At 37.1% G+C, this 15262-nt stretch overlaps 1 protein-coding gene across 1 annotated transcript; it reads right to left on the reverse strand.

Moving 5' to 3' along the window:
• Positions 1-305: 305 nt before the first annotated feature.
• ASB4 (ankyrin repeat and SOCS box containing 4) lies at positions 306-13037 on the reverse strand. Its single transcript, XM_060685339.2, has 5 exons — positions 12750-13037; positions 9624-9923; positions 3918-4408; positions 1890-2003; positions 306-739 (listed from the first exon to the last, which is right to left on the reverse strand). Exons 1-5 carry the CDS (start codon positions 12949-12951, stop codon positions 551-553), a joined length of 1296 nt encoding a protein of 431 aa, XP_060541322.1. The 5' UTR covers positions 12952-13037; the 3' UTR covers positions 306-550.
• Positions 13038-15262: the final 2225 nt, after the last annotated feature.

The following is a 15262-nucleotide window of genomic DNA, read 5'->3' on the forward strand; positions in this document are numbered from 1 at the left end:
AAGATGGGTTCCAGCATGAGTCCGAAAGCTCAGAAGACAAAACCTCTAGTCCTGGTGATCAACCCAGATTAGATCCTGCAACATTATCTTGGGACACATATATTCGCCTTCATTCGTAACAATAGTCTTGCATGACTGTTGCCTCAGCATTTTGGACTACAAGGCCTATAACTCTAGTGCACTATAGTCATGGTAATATGGAACATTAGAAGCTATCAAGTGGAGAAAACTAATAGTTCTCTTTAGAACATTTCCCACATGTTGGACATTTTTTTTCTCTTTCCTTAGAAGTATTTTCTTAGTTCTTTCTTTTCATTTGTTGTGCTTCTGTAAACTGCTAGGATTGAAATATTCTCTTACATGTGCTCAAAGTTCAATAATGATGTATGTGTGTATGTATGTATGTATGTATGAATTCATATTCTTTGTAGAAAATATTAGTTCTGCTTTTTGCTGGTGCTGTCACAGAAATCTTGATTTTAACTTCTCCCATGGGAATAGAATCCAAACACTTTTAAATTAAATTATCTGAAAATGTCTCTTACACATCTTAATATATTATTCCTTCTGGCTCTAAAAGTAAATACCTTTTTAATATTGATGGAATTAAAAGTAAAGGGATTCCTTTGTGACATTTATGGAGCAATATTCTTCGAATAGCACATCTGGCTAAATGTTTTAGTGATCGTGGTATATTTGCACATGCTTCAAAAAGGGATTCGTAGAAACTTCTGTATGTCTGCAAAGACAAAACAAAATATGTTTGAAGTTAATATCTTTCTTCCATGCACAAAAGCTAGGAAGAAAATGTGCTAGGCTTTGCCATTATCTATTGCAGCTACATTTCAGTAACTGTAAGCAATTTTGCTCGAGCCAAACATTTTTACTTTCTAGACTCTCTATATCTCTATTTAAATATATAATCTACTTCTCATTGAATGTGATGCCTCCCAATTCAGCAAAATAGAATCTGCCCAAGAACAAATATAGCTTTAGATACAACTGAAGACATCTGTGAATTTAATAGTGATAGCACCACTACCCCCTCCCCCATTCTCTTTTGGCTAAACCTTTGTCTTTTATTTTTTCAAGTGCCTGGCAGTTTTCATTAAACTTTTGTTTGGCCTTTTATTTATTTTTTTAATATTGACTGGATGAAAGGAGGAAGAATTTTCAAAATGGCTACTCAAAAAGGGAGACAAGGATGGTGGAAGATGGGCTGAATAAGTTTGCTTTCACATATCTAATTTCCCTGGACCCTAGGAAAAAAACTAGGTGGTTTTAAATCAACAATATTTTGTGTGCCTGTATAGTTGACAGATTAATTTGGCCAGGATCAAATTATAGGAGAGAATACTCTCAGGGGTGAAATCCAGCAGGTTCTGATAGGTTCTGGAGAACTGGTAGTGGAAGTTTTGAGCAGTTCAGATAACCGGCAAATATCACCTCTGGCTGGTCCCAGAGTGGGGTGGGAATAGAGATTTTGCAATATCCTTCCCCTGCCACACCTACCAAGCCATGCCCACAGAACTGATAATAAAAAAATTTGGATTTCACCACTGAGTACTATGTATATTGCTTTGAGTTCCTAGAGGGAAGCTAGAGGTTTTTTTAAAAAATAAATATTGTATAGAACTTTTATTTTAGGTTGCCAATATTTGTCTTCTGCAAAATATTCCCTTTAACAAAGACACTAACAATTGTATTTTCTTTAATGATCAGGTTTACTTATCTCAGGTTCAAAGCTAAAAGCATGGATTCTGAATCACTCTGGCTAGGTTTACACATCATGCTAAGGTAAAATTAAAAAAACAATCAAACATTATGGCCTAATGCAATGAATGACTTCACTGCTCTTAATATAGTTGTGTATTTTTTAAACTACTTACCTCAAAGAGATCATCAGGTATAGCTGTTCTCCATTTCGTTGTGCACCTGATATGTTCATATGTATTCACAATAACTTCAACTGCTTTGGGATAGGAACAACAAGCTTGCAGCACCTATAAGCAGAAACATATCACTACCCAATAGATGTCACTGTTCTCCCAAAAGCCATTTTGTGGCCTTCAGGAGCATCTATAAATATGAGGTAAAAAAAGCCGAGATGGTCACCATGATCTTGTAACTGAACCTTTCAATCTGCACTGAAAAGTAGTGAGTAGATTACATGGTCATGGCTATCATCACAGCCTTCTGTCTGCCATCCTGTGCCAAATGTAATCTTTTAAAAATGTCAACTAGGGCTATTCCAACCTTAAATAATAGTTATATTCATTTCAGCACTTTTACTGGGGAAAATTTAAGGATACTAGTGTTTTCCAGTTCCTGTAGCAAAATATCTTTCTCTAGGAAGCCTGTCATTGATGTTATGTCTCTACGTACAGGTAGTCTTCGGATTACGACCACAATTGAGCCCAAAATTTCTGTTGCTAAGCGAAACATTTGTTAAGTGAATTTTGCCCATTTTACAATCTTTCTTGTTACAGTTTTTAAGGGAATCGCTGCAATTGTTAAATTAGTAATACGGTTGTTAAGTGAATCTGCTTTCTCCATTGACTTTGCTTGTCTGAAGGTTGCAGAAGTTGATCACATGACCCCAAGGCACTACAAATGTGATAAATATGATTCAGTTGCCAAGCATCTGAATTTTAATTATGTGGCCATGGCGATGCTGCAACAGTCATAAGTGAGAAAAATGGTCATAAATCACTTTTTTTCAGGGCCGTTATAACTTCGAATGGTCACTAAATGAACTGTTGCAAGTTCATTTAGTGAACTTGCAACAGGAGTAGAATACAGAAGTACCTGTATTATATAGAATCATGGATTCTACACCTAGTGGAAAATTTAGCACACAGGAATTTTGCAACTGCTCTTTAATTTCATATTGCAGCTTCTGTTCCTCACAGTTACTGAGAAAAGACTTGTGGCAAGGGCCCCCAAAAGCAGCTATGGTATGGCACCTACACTTTACTTCACACTTCTGTTTGCAAAGTGTAGATTTGGGTACACTTATACATATAGAGTAGCCATGAGTAATATTCAAATTTTGGAAAATTGTCAGAAAAGGATAGACTCTTTTGATCCTTTCACTTTGTGCTATTCTGACTCATACTTCACTTAAGATGTTGAACTGGGTTAGGAAAGATTCAGGTTGCTGCTAAGCTTCCTTTAACTCAGACCAGTTTTCTCTTATAAGTGCCATGCATTTCTTGCATATAGAAAATCCATCTATCTATAATCCACATATGCATTGTTTGTAGAAAACTTTAGAAAGATAGCAATGGAATATAACAAAAGATGTGTCACTGCTGTATTTCTTTGTTAAGTTTTTAAATGTAATGAAGCCATTATGGCTATATTATAGAATTCTCATTCTATAATAAAATAGGTAAAAATTCTCATTCTATAATAAAATAGGTTAAAGTCACTTATTTAGCCCATGTGTGTTTGTTTTCCAGGATACATGTTTAAGAGAAAAAAAGACATTTCTGACAAAGTTAGCCATTCTAAGATTTTTTTTTTCCTGCCACAGTGCCTGGCCTGCATTCTGATTTAAAAACAACAACTATTGATCTCTGACCTGACTTCAGAGGAGCCACATGACAGACATCTGATAAGAATTTGCAATAGTATATTCCAAACCAAGACAATATCTCTAGGATTCTGTGGCTCTGAAATCAGTTATTTAAACTGAATTGGACCATGTTTTAAAAGATAAACCTGCATCCTATCCTGTACAGAGGTGGGGGAAGGATGGCCCCTTTATGACTTGTGGACATCAACCCCCAGAATTCTTGAGCCAGTCATGCTGCCTCAGGAATTCTAGGAGTTGAAGTCCAAAAGTCATAAAAGGGCCATCATACCCCACCCCTATTCTATATATTAACTATGCACCATCTTTCCCTTTTCACCTTATGGAATTGTGGTGGATATATCCTGGCAGCTCCGTGATTCAGAAGCAGCTGATAACAGATTTCAGGCTGAGCACTAGGGCGTACGTCTGTCACTTTCAGGACATATTGCAGAGGGGCACACCCATTATCATCCATCAGGTTGGCCTCAGCACCTGCCTCAAGCAACATGTTTAGTAGTACATGATCACAATTCCAGGCTGCCTTGTGGAGGGGTGTCCTGAAATCTTCATCCCGTGAATTAACATCAGCCTTGTAGTCAAGGAGCATCCGGCAGATGAGATGGTGATCTGTGCTGTAGGTTTGTTCCTTGCCATTAAGGGCCCAGTAAACCGCACAGGACAATGGTGTTTCTCGGTGGGCATTTGCACCATCAACTACAGCTCCTTGTTCCACGTAGAAGGCAACCATTTCAGGAATGCCATTACGAGCAACTGTATGAAGGGGTGTTTCTTCATCTTGATTGTTTGATCTTATATTTACATCTGCACCTGTTTGAATATAAATCACAAAGGAAAGGGGGGGAATGGGATGGGATGGGATGGCACAGTGTTGATTCGCTACAATAAATCATCAGAAATATATAAAAATATCAGGAAAATCTCAGAGATGCTGAAAACTCTTAAAGAGTATAATTATTTGGTTTTTAAAAAATCAAATAGTTTTTTATTCAAAAAGTCGCTACTTTTAATAAGAAGATTTAGGGAAATGCCTCTGAATATGGTATTATCTAATTATATATGGGTTTGGGAAGATGAATTGTCTTAGGGAATATGGACATTCAGAACCTTCAAACTTAATTGAAGCTTGGTTTGGATTTAGAAATGAATAGATTGACAATGCAATGCAAAACCACTGACATGATAGATTTTTGTCTTCTAGCTACTAGCTAACTATCCTCTTACAATATTTGAGTTAGCTAACATTTCTGAATATTTTTAAAAGTGGTAGCTTTGTTTGTATAGCAAACAAACAAGTAAACTGAAAGAAATGGATAATGTTAAGCAATGCCCTGACCTCTTTTCACAGTGATTGGAAGCTAGTAAGGGCTGGATCAGGAATGACAGACTGAAACTGTATCCTGGAAAGACAGAATATCTCTGAGTTTGAGGTTTGGTCATGGAGAATTGCCATCTCTAGCCTTGGCTAGGATGGCACTGCTCCAGACAAGCCCAGTGTGTAACCTGGGGATTCCAATAAAGAATACTATTTGTGACTCAGGGTTGAAATAAGGGATCTTTGGTGCTCTCTAAACTTGGTTGTTTTCTCACAAATGTTTCATTACCCAAACTAGATAAGTGCTCTGATGATGTTATCTAGTTGTTGTTGGTTTTTTTGCTTTAATTTATATGCCGCCCTTCTCCGGAGACTCAGGGCGGTTTACAGTGCGTTAAGCAATAGCCTTCATACTTTTGTATATTTATACAAAGTCAGCTTATTGCCCCCAAAATCTGGGTCCTCATTTTACCTACCTTTGAAAGGATGGAAGGCTGAGTCAGCCTTGAGCCTGGTGAGATTTGAACTTGCAATAATTGCAAGCAGCAGATGTTAATAACAGTGCTTTAGTCCACTGTACTACAGTTTTGATAATGAAATGTCTGTGAGAAAACAATCTAGCTCACAGAGCACCCATCAATTTGTGGGTTCTCCTGGACTCACAACTCCAGTTTAAGGAGCAGGTGGCAGTCATGGCCAGAAGGGCTTTTGCGCAATTGCAGATTGTGCACTAGTTATGCTCTTTCTTGCTCACAACCGTTCACACCCTAATCATTTTCTGACTTGACTATTGCAATGCACTCTACATGGGGCTGGTCTCGAAAAGTATCCGGAAGCTCCAACTAGTTTAAAATGCTGTGATCTACAGATTTTTGTGCAGACCTGGATGTGCATAGGTGTAATATCTGCTCAGGACCTGCACTGGCTGCTGATTTGCATCCATGTTCAATTTGGTACTGGTTGTCACCTTTAAAACCCTGCATGGCTTGGAACCAGTTTATTTGAAGGATTGTGTTTTCCTGATCACATCTACCCAACCCACGAGAGTATGGAGGCAAAGAATGTTGTGGATCCTTTCATCTAAGAAGATACATCTGGCAGGACCCAGAAGAAAGACCTTCTCCATGGTGTCTCCCTCTCTTTAGAACATCATACCTGCAGAGATTAGGTTGGCTCCCACATTAATACTTTTTTGCAAGGCCCTTAAAACCTGGTTTTGCCAATAGGCCTGGGGAACCCAGAGTGGATTATTTCCCACGTAAACTTTGCGAAAGCTCCATTGTTATCACCTTTGTTTAGGATTACCATTGGATTTGGTATGAAAAAATCCAAATGAGCACTATAGCTAGTTTGGTATAATGGTAAAAATCAGGAGGCCATGAGCTGTAATTCTGATATAGAGGCAAAGCCAGCTGGGTGACCTTGAGTGAAACCAGTTACTCTTTGTTCGTCTTAAGAAGAAAACAATGGCAAGCCACTTCTAAAAAAAAACCCAAGAAAAGCTCACCAGGAATGAATACTGATATGAAGGCACAGAAAAGAAAAGAAAAATAAGAGATACAGAAAAGCCAAACTTTTTGTTGCTTTCCAGTATTTTGCAGCTTTGAGTTGGTATGCTGGTTGTTTAAACAGGTGGCAAAATTAAAAGGGATTTTGGGTACTGAAAGTAAGAAAGAAGGATTGAAAGATTCCTATGAATTCATCTCTTCCTAAAATGGCATATATTGTTCACTTTCTAATTTTCTGTTATTTCTTAACTTAATGTACTTGCCTGGGAAAACAGCACCTATGGTGGAAAAAACCTAAAGCATCCCTGAGATTAAAACTTGTTATACTGCTTTAATTCTTTTCTAAACCAATCTAGAACATGATCCAGGGCAGCTCCAGGCTTGAAAGACCCAAAACTACAGGGAATAAACTATAGTTCACTTTACCATCACATGCCCATAAACAAAGCAAATTGCATGACTGAACAATTAATTCCACAGAGGGGAAAAAATAATCCTCTGCCCATTCAAAATGCCCACTCAAATCTATGTTTCTTTACTGAGCAGAATAACTTAGAATGAAAGAGAACTATGCCACCTTCGGTATGACCTAAGCATAGCTCATAAATCATCTGCTACAATGTCCTATCTGTCAATGACTACTTCAGCTTCAGCCACAACAATACATGAGCACACAATAGATACAAACTTAAAGTGATTGCCCCAAACTTGATTGCAGAAAATATGACTTCAGCAATAGAGTGGTCAATGCCTGGAATATGCTAGAGTGGTCAATGCCTGGAATACGCTACCTGACTCTGTGGTTTCATCCTAAAACCCACAAAATTTTAACCTAAGACTGTCTACTGTTGACATCACCCCATTCCTAAGAGGTCTGTAAGGGGCATGCATAAGAGCACCAACATGCCTACTCTCCCTGTCCTAATGTTCCCTCTATTTGTATCTATTTTATGTATCCAATCCATGTTTGTACTTATTACCTAATAGGTTCTTGACAAATAAATAAAAAATAAATAAATAAAATTGGGCTACATCAGTAGTGGGATTCAAATCCCATCGCTATTGGTTTGCTTGTGAGTGCGTGCGCGCTTGCCTGCATATGCAACACTTCTGCACATGTGCAGAGACGTCTGGGTGGGTGGGCAGAGCCTCCCATGCCGCCACTACCAGTTTGCCTGATCAGCCGAACCAGTAGCAACCCACCACTGGGCTGCATCTAAACAAAATGAAAGATCCTACAGTAGGGTGATTCCAAAATTGTGTGCTAAACAAATAAGTGCTAAACTGCACATATAAATTGATAAATCAATCCAACTAATATGATAGGATTAATCATCTACAATTTCTTTTACTTGATCAGATGGCCTAACTAAAAGTTTGTCTACATTCTATATTTTCAGGATTCTTCACAGATACAGTCTAAAGTAATAATAATAGCATAAATACATTTGGCCGACAAAGTATTCGTCATATGGAAAACAGATCGCTTGGATTTTTTTTCTGATTATTGATAATAGCAGGACAAGAGAAGAACTTCATTAACTTCATGAAAAGTAAAAATGATGTCATTAATTTGTCCTCTAGCCAACTCAGTAAGCAGCATCTATCAGAAGGAAAATATGTGTTAATATATACATGACTGCTTTTAAATATATTCCATTTTGATCTAGTAATCCATCCACTAAACAAACTTGGATTCAAGATCATACATTCTCATGATACCATGACAGGTATTTTTTGCTTCTAATCTATTACTTATCACAGGTTTGGGAAGATAATACATTTTGTATTATATTCTTTTTATTCCCCTAACAGTTTACTATTCTCTGCAATCAGCTTAAATCCATTTTATTCATTTATTTTCTCCTATTTTTTTAAGAATTACTTTTTAGAAGTTTATGTCTGGGAAACTGATCTATAAGCAAACTTGATGGGGAAATGAAAAAACATTTCAGTCGCCTAAGTCCCAGGAAGGGAGTATGTGACATAAAAGTTAAGACGCTGGGCTTAATGACCAGGTTGGCAGTTCGAGACCCAAGCACTGCATGACAGGGTGAGTTCAATTCTTGCTCCTGCTAACCTAGCAGTTCAAAAGCTTGCAAATATTAAGTAGATAAGTAGATACCATTTTGGTGGGAAAGACGTAACATCGTTTTGTGCATTTTTGTCATATAGTCATGCTGACCACATGACCACAGAAGCATCTTCGGAAAACAGTGGCTTCCATGGCTAGGAAACAGAGATGACCATGCCCCCTACAATTGGACATTACTGGACAGGGGAAACCTTCATCTTTAAGTCTCAAAAAGCCCTCAAAGTAACTGAAATTTGACAAGTGAATACTAGGTCTGGTGTTCTGAAGAAGTGAAGACAATTTCTCCACTTTCAATATCATTCTATTTATGGTTTTTGTTTTCTTAGTTTTATTTTTGCTTTGCATTTCACATACCTGCAGAGAATATGAAAAATGTAGAATTTTTTTTTGAGCAAAATATTTTGGAGCACCTGATTCATCTCTGGTTATTTCTATCTTCTAAAGTTAAATATTAACATTATCAGAATTCAGCACAACAATCTTGCAGACTTACAGGCTAGAAATGATGGAATGTAAAGTTCAAGCAATGTGGAAATCACACTTTGAGAAAGGCTAAGCAGCATTAAAGTCATCTAAGCTAGCCAATAATATTGAGCTGCTTGTGACAGAGAAAAAAAATGGTGCCCTCCTTTCATTAAAAGATATATTAGCATCTGCCTAGCAGTCAAGCTTGTTTGACTATTGGCAGTGGGCCATTTTTTCACCTAAATTGTCTGAAGACAAATGATATAACACACTCACAGTTTTACCTACCAACGGGATGGAAGGTGAATTACTACAGCTGTCCCCATTCACTTTATATGCCAATTGAGGCAGCAACTTCATTTTGCCTTCTAGTGGAGCAAACTCTACTACATCATCATAAGGAACATAATGTGTAATTTGATCATTGATAAACTAATTTGGAGGGATTGTGTTTTTGAGGAACAGAGGTAAGGAGCATACTGTACTGCTTGAAATCCAAATCCATAGTCATATTTTAAAAACAAATTTAAGAAGACACCAGAACTTGTTTAATATTTCTATGCAACATTTGCTTGGGTCTCCATAATGCAGTTCTGTCCCATTACATTCAAACTATGACTGTTTTTATGCAACTAAACTTACCTTTCCAAATTAACTGTTGTGCACAAGGCATAGATAACTTTGTAGTACAATAATGCAGGGGTGCAAGCCCACTCAATGAATAGCAGTTGGTTTTTGCTCCATGGCTACAGAGTATATTGATACAATCCAGATTGGCAACTTCACATGCTATGTGGATTGCTGCTTTCCCATTGGGTCTGCAGTTGATGGTTGCTTTATGTTTCAGCAGGACTGAAAGACTCTCCAGATGTCCATACAGAACAGATAAATGTAGTCCTGTTGCCCAGGAATGCTGCAGTTTATAACTAGGCAGCCAATATCCTGTTTCAGTTGGAGAAAACAAGCAAAAGCAATTGCATGATAGCTTTCCAAAATCTTCAGATTGCTGATCAATACAAAAGTGATTAGTACTTTTTTAAAAATAGAAAATATTCCAACAGTGAAATTATTCAAATATATGGAAGAAAAACCAAGAAACCAAAATTGATTATTAGTCAGTGAGGCAGTGGTGTAAGACACAGTGTTGCACCTTCATGCTGAAGAGTTAAACTATATTTACTACCTTTTGGGATAACACTATGCTTTCCATTTCCAATCAATATAAACAAACTAGACTGACCAATGGTTGGTTTCCAATCCAGTATCTTAAAAGTGGAATTATAAGATACAGGTAATCCTTGATTTACAACCATAACTGAGCCAACTTTTTCTTGCTAAATGACACATTTGTTAAATGGGCTTTGCCCCATTTTACTACCTTTCTTGCCAGTTGTTAAGTGAATCACTACAGTTGTTAAATTAGTTACATGGCTGTTAAGTGAATCTGGCTTCCCCATTGATTTTGCCTGTCAGAAGATCACAAAAAGTAATCGCATGATCCCAGGAAACTGCAATTGTAGTAAATATGACTCAGTTGTAAGTGAAGAATTGGGGATGGGAATAGGAATGGGAAAAGCAGAGTGCTTCCCTCTGGACTAGTGAAAGAGTGTTTCCTCAAGAAATTTGATCACATGACTGTGAGGATGCTGCAACAATTCTAAGTGTGAAAAATGTTCATAATTCATTTTTTTCAGGGCCTTTGCAACTTTGAATGGTCACTAAATGAATTGTTGTAAATCAAGGATTACCTATACAGCACAGGCTTTAAACTTAGATGACTGTAAGCAGACTTGTGTCACATGGTTTTCTCTTTAACTGTTGAGTAATACTTCAACTGAAGCAAATAGTACAACAGAAGAACTGTTATTATGATAAAAGAACTTTCCTCATAAACGGAGGTTAATTCTCTCCAAGCCAATGGAACACTAGAAAAAAATAATGTCAGAATTCTGTCTGGCTGTCCATCAGCAAGATACTTTTCTGAAAACAGAACAATACATATTTGATATGCAGGGGTGGGTTCTACTTACCTTTACTACCAGTTTGCAACGAGATCGCACACGCACACACGCTTTGCTCTCACGCACGCCTTGCTTCTGTGCATGCCCAGAAGCTTCTGCGCATGCCCAGATCGCTTCTGATGACATCAGGGTCAGTGGGTGGAACCTCCCACCAGTTTTACTACTGGTTCTATAGAACCAGTCAGAAGCAGGGGCAACCCACCACTGTTGATATGGTAGGAGAAGCCAGGGGGGAAAAAGATTGAGTTAAAAATGGACCAGATCCAACTGAATCAGATCAATGCTTTCAAGAAAAATCTTATCTTGAAAAATTTCTTCAGTGCATTGTATGGGAGAGGTAGTTGAGTAGCATCTCAGAAGGTGGATAATTGCTCCATTGTAAGCCCACCTCCCTCCTGATTACATCATTAAGTGAGATGTGATTACATCATTAAGTGAGCATGTGATTACATCATTTATTTATTTATTTATTTATTTATTTTGTATACTGCCCTTCTCCAGCAGGACTCAGGACAGTGAACAGCCAGAATAAAACAGAACATACAACATTTAAAAACAGTTTAAAAATAATTAAATATTTTTGGCCATAATTTAAAACAACCCAATTAAAACCAATTCAATTTAACCAAAACAGTGGAATCAAGCCAGGCTAGGTGAAATAAATAAGTTTTCAGGGCCCGACGAAAGTGAGCATGTGATTATATCACTTAAGTGAGCATGTGTAGTCTTGCCCTGTAATTTCCAAAGCTCATATCCTACAGAAGTATTTTAGGAATCCTGTATATTTGTGTTCATATGAATGAAGGTAATACTCCATAATATATTGTAAGAGTACCTTCAATTATATCTATCTCTTTTACTTCATTTGCTACAGATGGTATATGCAGCATGTTAGAGCACATTGTGTAATCGTAGTGAAGTTGTTGCCCTTTATTCTTGCCAGATTTTCCTTGTGTACTGTGTGTGTGTGTGTGTGTGTGTGTGCGCGCACACACACACACACACACCTGTGTGGGTACACATGCGCATACCTTTGACTCCAGATGATTGCCTGAACAAGTTCTTGTAGTTTTTTGGCAAGATTTCAGAAGTGGCTTGCCATTGCTTCCTTCCTAGGGCTGAATGACAATGACTGGCTCAAGATCATCCATTTGTTTTGTGCCTACAGTGGACTGGAATTCACAATCTCTCTGTTTCTAGCCTGATGCCTTAACCACTACATCAAACTGGTTCTTGCATTTCTTCCTAAAATGTTTTAAACATGACCTGGAACAAAACTATTTGGCCAAAGATGGAGGGCAGCAGGCAAACCAAAGCAAGAAATTTGCTTTTGTTGGTCACTGACATACTTTCTAATGTTTACAAATCATACTTTTAATTTTTCTATATATTCCTTAGGAATGGCACCAGAAAAAAAAAATCCTCGAGGACTAAAATTTCCTCATGTCTTGGTGTTACCACTATTCAAAGTTCCTTTGTTTGTTCAGCTTCAAATTTTAAAATTTTGCATTTTATAAAAATTGTATCCTAAGGGCTTTCAAAAATTTCTGGATACAGCCAATTTCTTCTATGCTATATATATATAATGTCCCTAGAAGTGATTTTGCTTCAAGCATATAGTTTAATCAGATTTGATTTGAAGGGTTATTGAATACAATAAAAACCACAAAGGTCAAATACTCATAACACGCAATAGCTAACTTCTTTCAAATATTCCACAAGCTGAAACACTGCCATGGCTTTTTACCTTGTTTGTAAGAGGCCAGGAGCAAATTCTCATCTTCTACTTCAAACACTGTGTCCACATCTATTTGTTTTTGAGCCAAAAGCTCTTCCAGAGTCCTGTAGTCATTTGCTTGTAGAGCCTCCAAAAAAGCTTTTTTCATTAGCTTGGCTGTTGTAGTCCGTGTAATGGTTTCTCCCATGTTTTCCTCAGGGGATTCTATCATGCTTCTTTTCAGTGGTCAAGCACTGTGTTTATAAAATGCATGAACGAGTGTTTTAAGTTTTCCAAAGCATGCTACCCTGCAAGCCCAAAGATAATTTTAACACCAAGCAATGCTGATCTGCCTGTTCTATTTATGTAAAGCAAACATCAGCCACTGTCTAACATGCTTAATTCTGTCAAGTGAAACCAAAGCAGACATGTCATGCCAGTATGAAGAAATACACTCAAGGGATTAGGTAGCCACCAAAACTTTATCTGTCATAAACTTGTTAAAATTAACTAAGAAAGCTCTTAAAGCAGATATAATTTCTCAGCAAAAGCGGCAACTAACCATATTAATTTCTGGAAACCTAATTTTTTGGCTTGATTTTGACACTGACAGTTACTATCAATTATCACTTTCTCCATTAAGTAGAAATTTCATTGGTTATGTATATTATTTTCTCTGTCCACAATTACTTTCACTGTCCACTAGTCCATTAGTCATTAAGGTGGATGAAAATTAGGGTGGATTTCTGTCACCCTAAAGTGCAGAACAAAATAGTCCTCTCTTCTTCTATTTTAGGGCAACTGTGGAAGAAAAACAGAACAGAAAAAAATCTTAATTTAATCCAGAAAGATAATAATGTCTTCCAATGGAGAAGGCCTTCTGTAAGTTATTGAAAAGAGCCTCTCTTCTTTCATCCCCTACCTCACTTCAATTTTTGGTCCAATCAGGGAAGGACCTTCAAACATGGTTGAACTCTCCGAAAAATTGAACACGAGAGCAGGTCTTCCTTGCTGAGCAATCCCAATAATCAATTATGTAACCATATTTTTAAACTAAGTCATATTTGTTTACAAACTGTCCTTTAATACCACCTGTATGCTTGCTTATCACATACTGTATCTATTTACTCTGCATTAGAATAATGTTGTCCCCGAGCATAAAAGTAACTGAGGTACTATATCCAATACAAAATTATAAATGTGAAGACGTTCTGTGTAAATAGACATCATTTATGTATGGAAATGATTGAATATAACAGGCATAATATTTCTGTAAGTGGAATATGACCATAATAAAGATTCTCCTCCATATGTCTATTTTCAATCATCCAGAGCAGCTTTGAATGTATTCTGTGAAAGAAAACTGATGTGTAAGTGGAGAGCTACTAAATACTAAAGTCCTTCAATAACAGCAAAACAGAATTATATTTCTGTAGAGGATGCTGATGCAGATGGCCACGACTTTATTTGTAACAGCTTATATCAAGCATTTTAAAAAATAACATCTCCCTATTTCATGTCTTGGGAAGTACGTGAAAGGTAGATAAAAATGCCAAGCCTAGTCATCTTGGCATCTTGGCATCAACATCGGGCCACAAATCATCATCATCATAATCTTCCTGTGACAATTTCTTTAACGCCATGAAACATCTTATCCCAGATCCGATGAAAGACCCGACAGGTTCACAAAAAAAGCCGAATCCAGTCTAAACATTTGGCTGACTGTGCAACAAGACATAATAATGATAATAGCAACAGTAAAACACAGCATCAAAGATTTATAGAAATACGTAAACTCTGCTTTGATATATGAAATAATAATCAGTTGTTGGATTATCCCAAAATGAATTAGAATATTGGGTATGGCGTTTACTATGATGCAAGCAACTTTCTGTGGCATTCTGGTTAGATTATTAGGCAGGTGAGATGGAGCCTTTTCAAGCACCTGTCGTGCAAAAGAAAGACATTTCTCTCTTGTGGGCAAATATAGAAGATTACAGCAACTGAGTGGTTTTGTTCTATTGCACCTGCTAGTTTATAAATACAATATGTAAATGGGAGATAAAGCATCTGAATTATTGCTGAGCGTTTGGCTATGAAATTTTGGAATGTCTGCAGTACTTACTGTTTTAAAAGTCTGATTTTGTTCAGACTCAGATTTGTTAAACTAATCAAGCTGTTGCACAATTGAAGCTCAAGTTGCAAATGGCATGGATCATATGTTGTTTTTCCCCTTCTCACTTCTTTTTTTAAAGTCTGTCACTCAAATTACTCTTCCCTCTGCCCCTTTGATACTTTCAACATTACTGTTACCTTAGAAAATATTGCAATAAGGGGTGAATAGTACTGTAATGCTGCTACAGCTAAAGGCAATTTAAGCATGTCTCACTCATGGGTTGAGAACAAGCAGAAGACAACCCAAAACAGGCAATTGGACTTTCTTCGGGGGTTTTTTTCTTCCTTTGAAAGCATTCCGCTTCTCATCCAAGAAGCTTCTTCAGTTTTCAAAGAAAAAAAAAAACACCAAAGTTGAGATGCCTTTT

The sequence above is a fragment of the Pantherophis guttatus genome, chromosome 4, assembly GCF_059756535.1.
Source record: "Pantherophis guttatus breed Tessera chromosome 4, ASM5975653v1, whole genome shotgun sequence".
NCBI classification, from domain to species: Eukaryota; Metazoa; Chordata; class Lepidosauria; order Squamata; family Colubridae; genus Pantherophis; species Pantherophis guttatus.

Bases quoted from the DNA above. Each gene is read 5' to 3' on its own strand.
- ASB4 (XM_060685339.2), bottom strand. From the start codon at position 12,951: ATGATAGAATCCCCTGAGGAAAACATGGGAGAAACCATTACACGGACT. The intron at 9,924-12,749 runs GTAAAAAGCCAT...CAACTGAAACAG, and splicing joins CCTGGCCTCTTACAAACAAG to GATATTGGCTGCCTAGTTAT. The intron at 4,409-9,623 runs GTAAGTTTAGTT...ATATTCAAACAG, and splicing joins ACAACAGTTAATTTGGAAAG to GTGCAGATGTAAATATAAGA.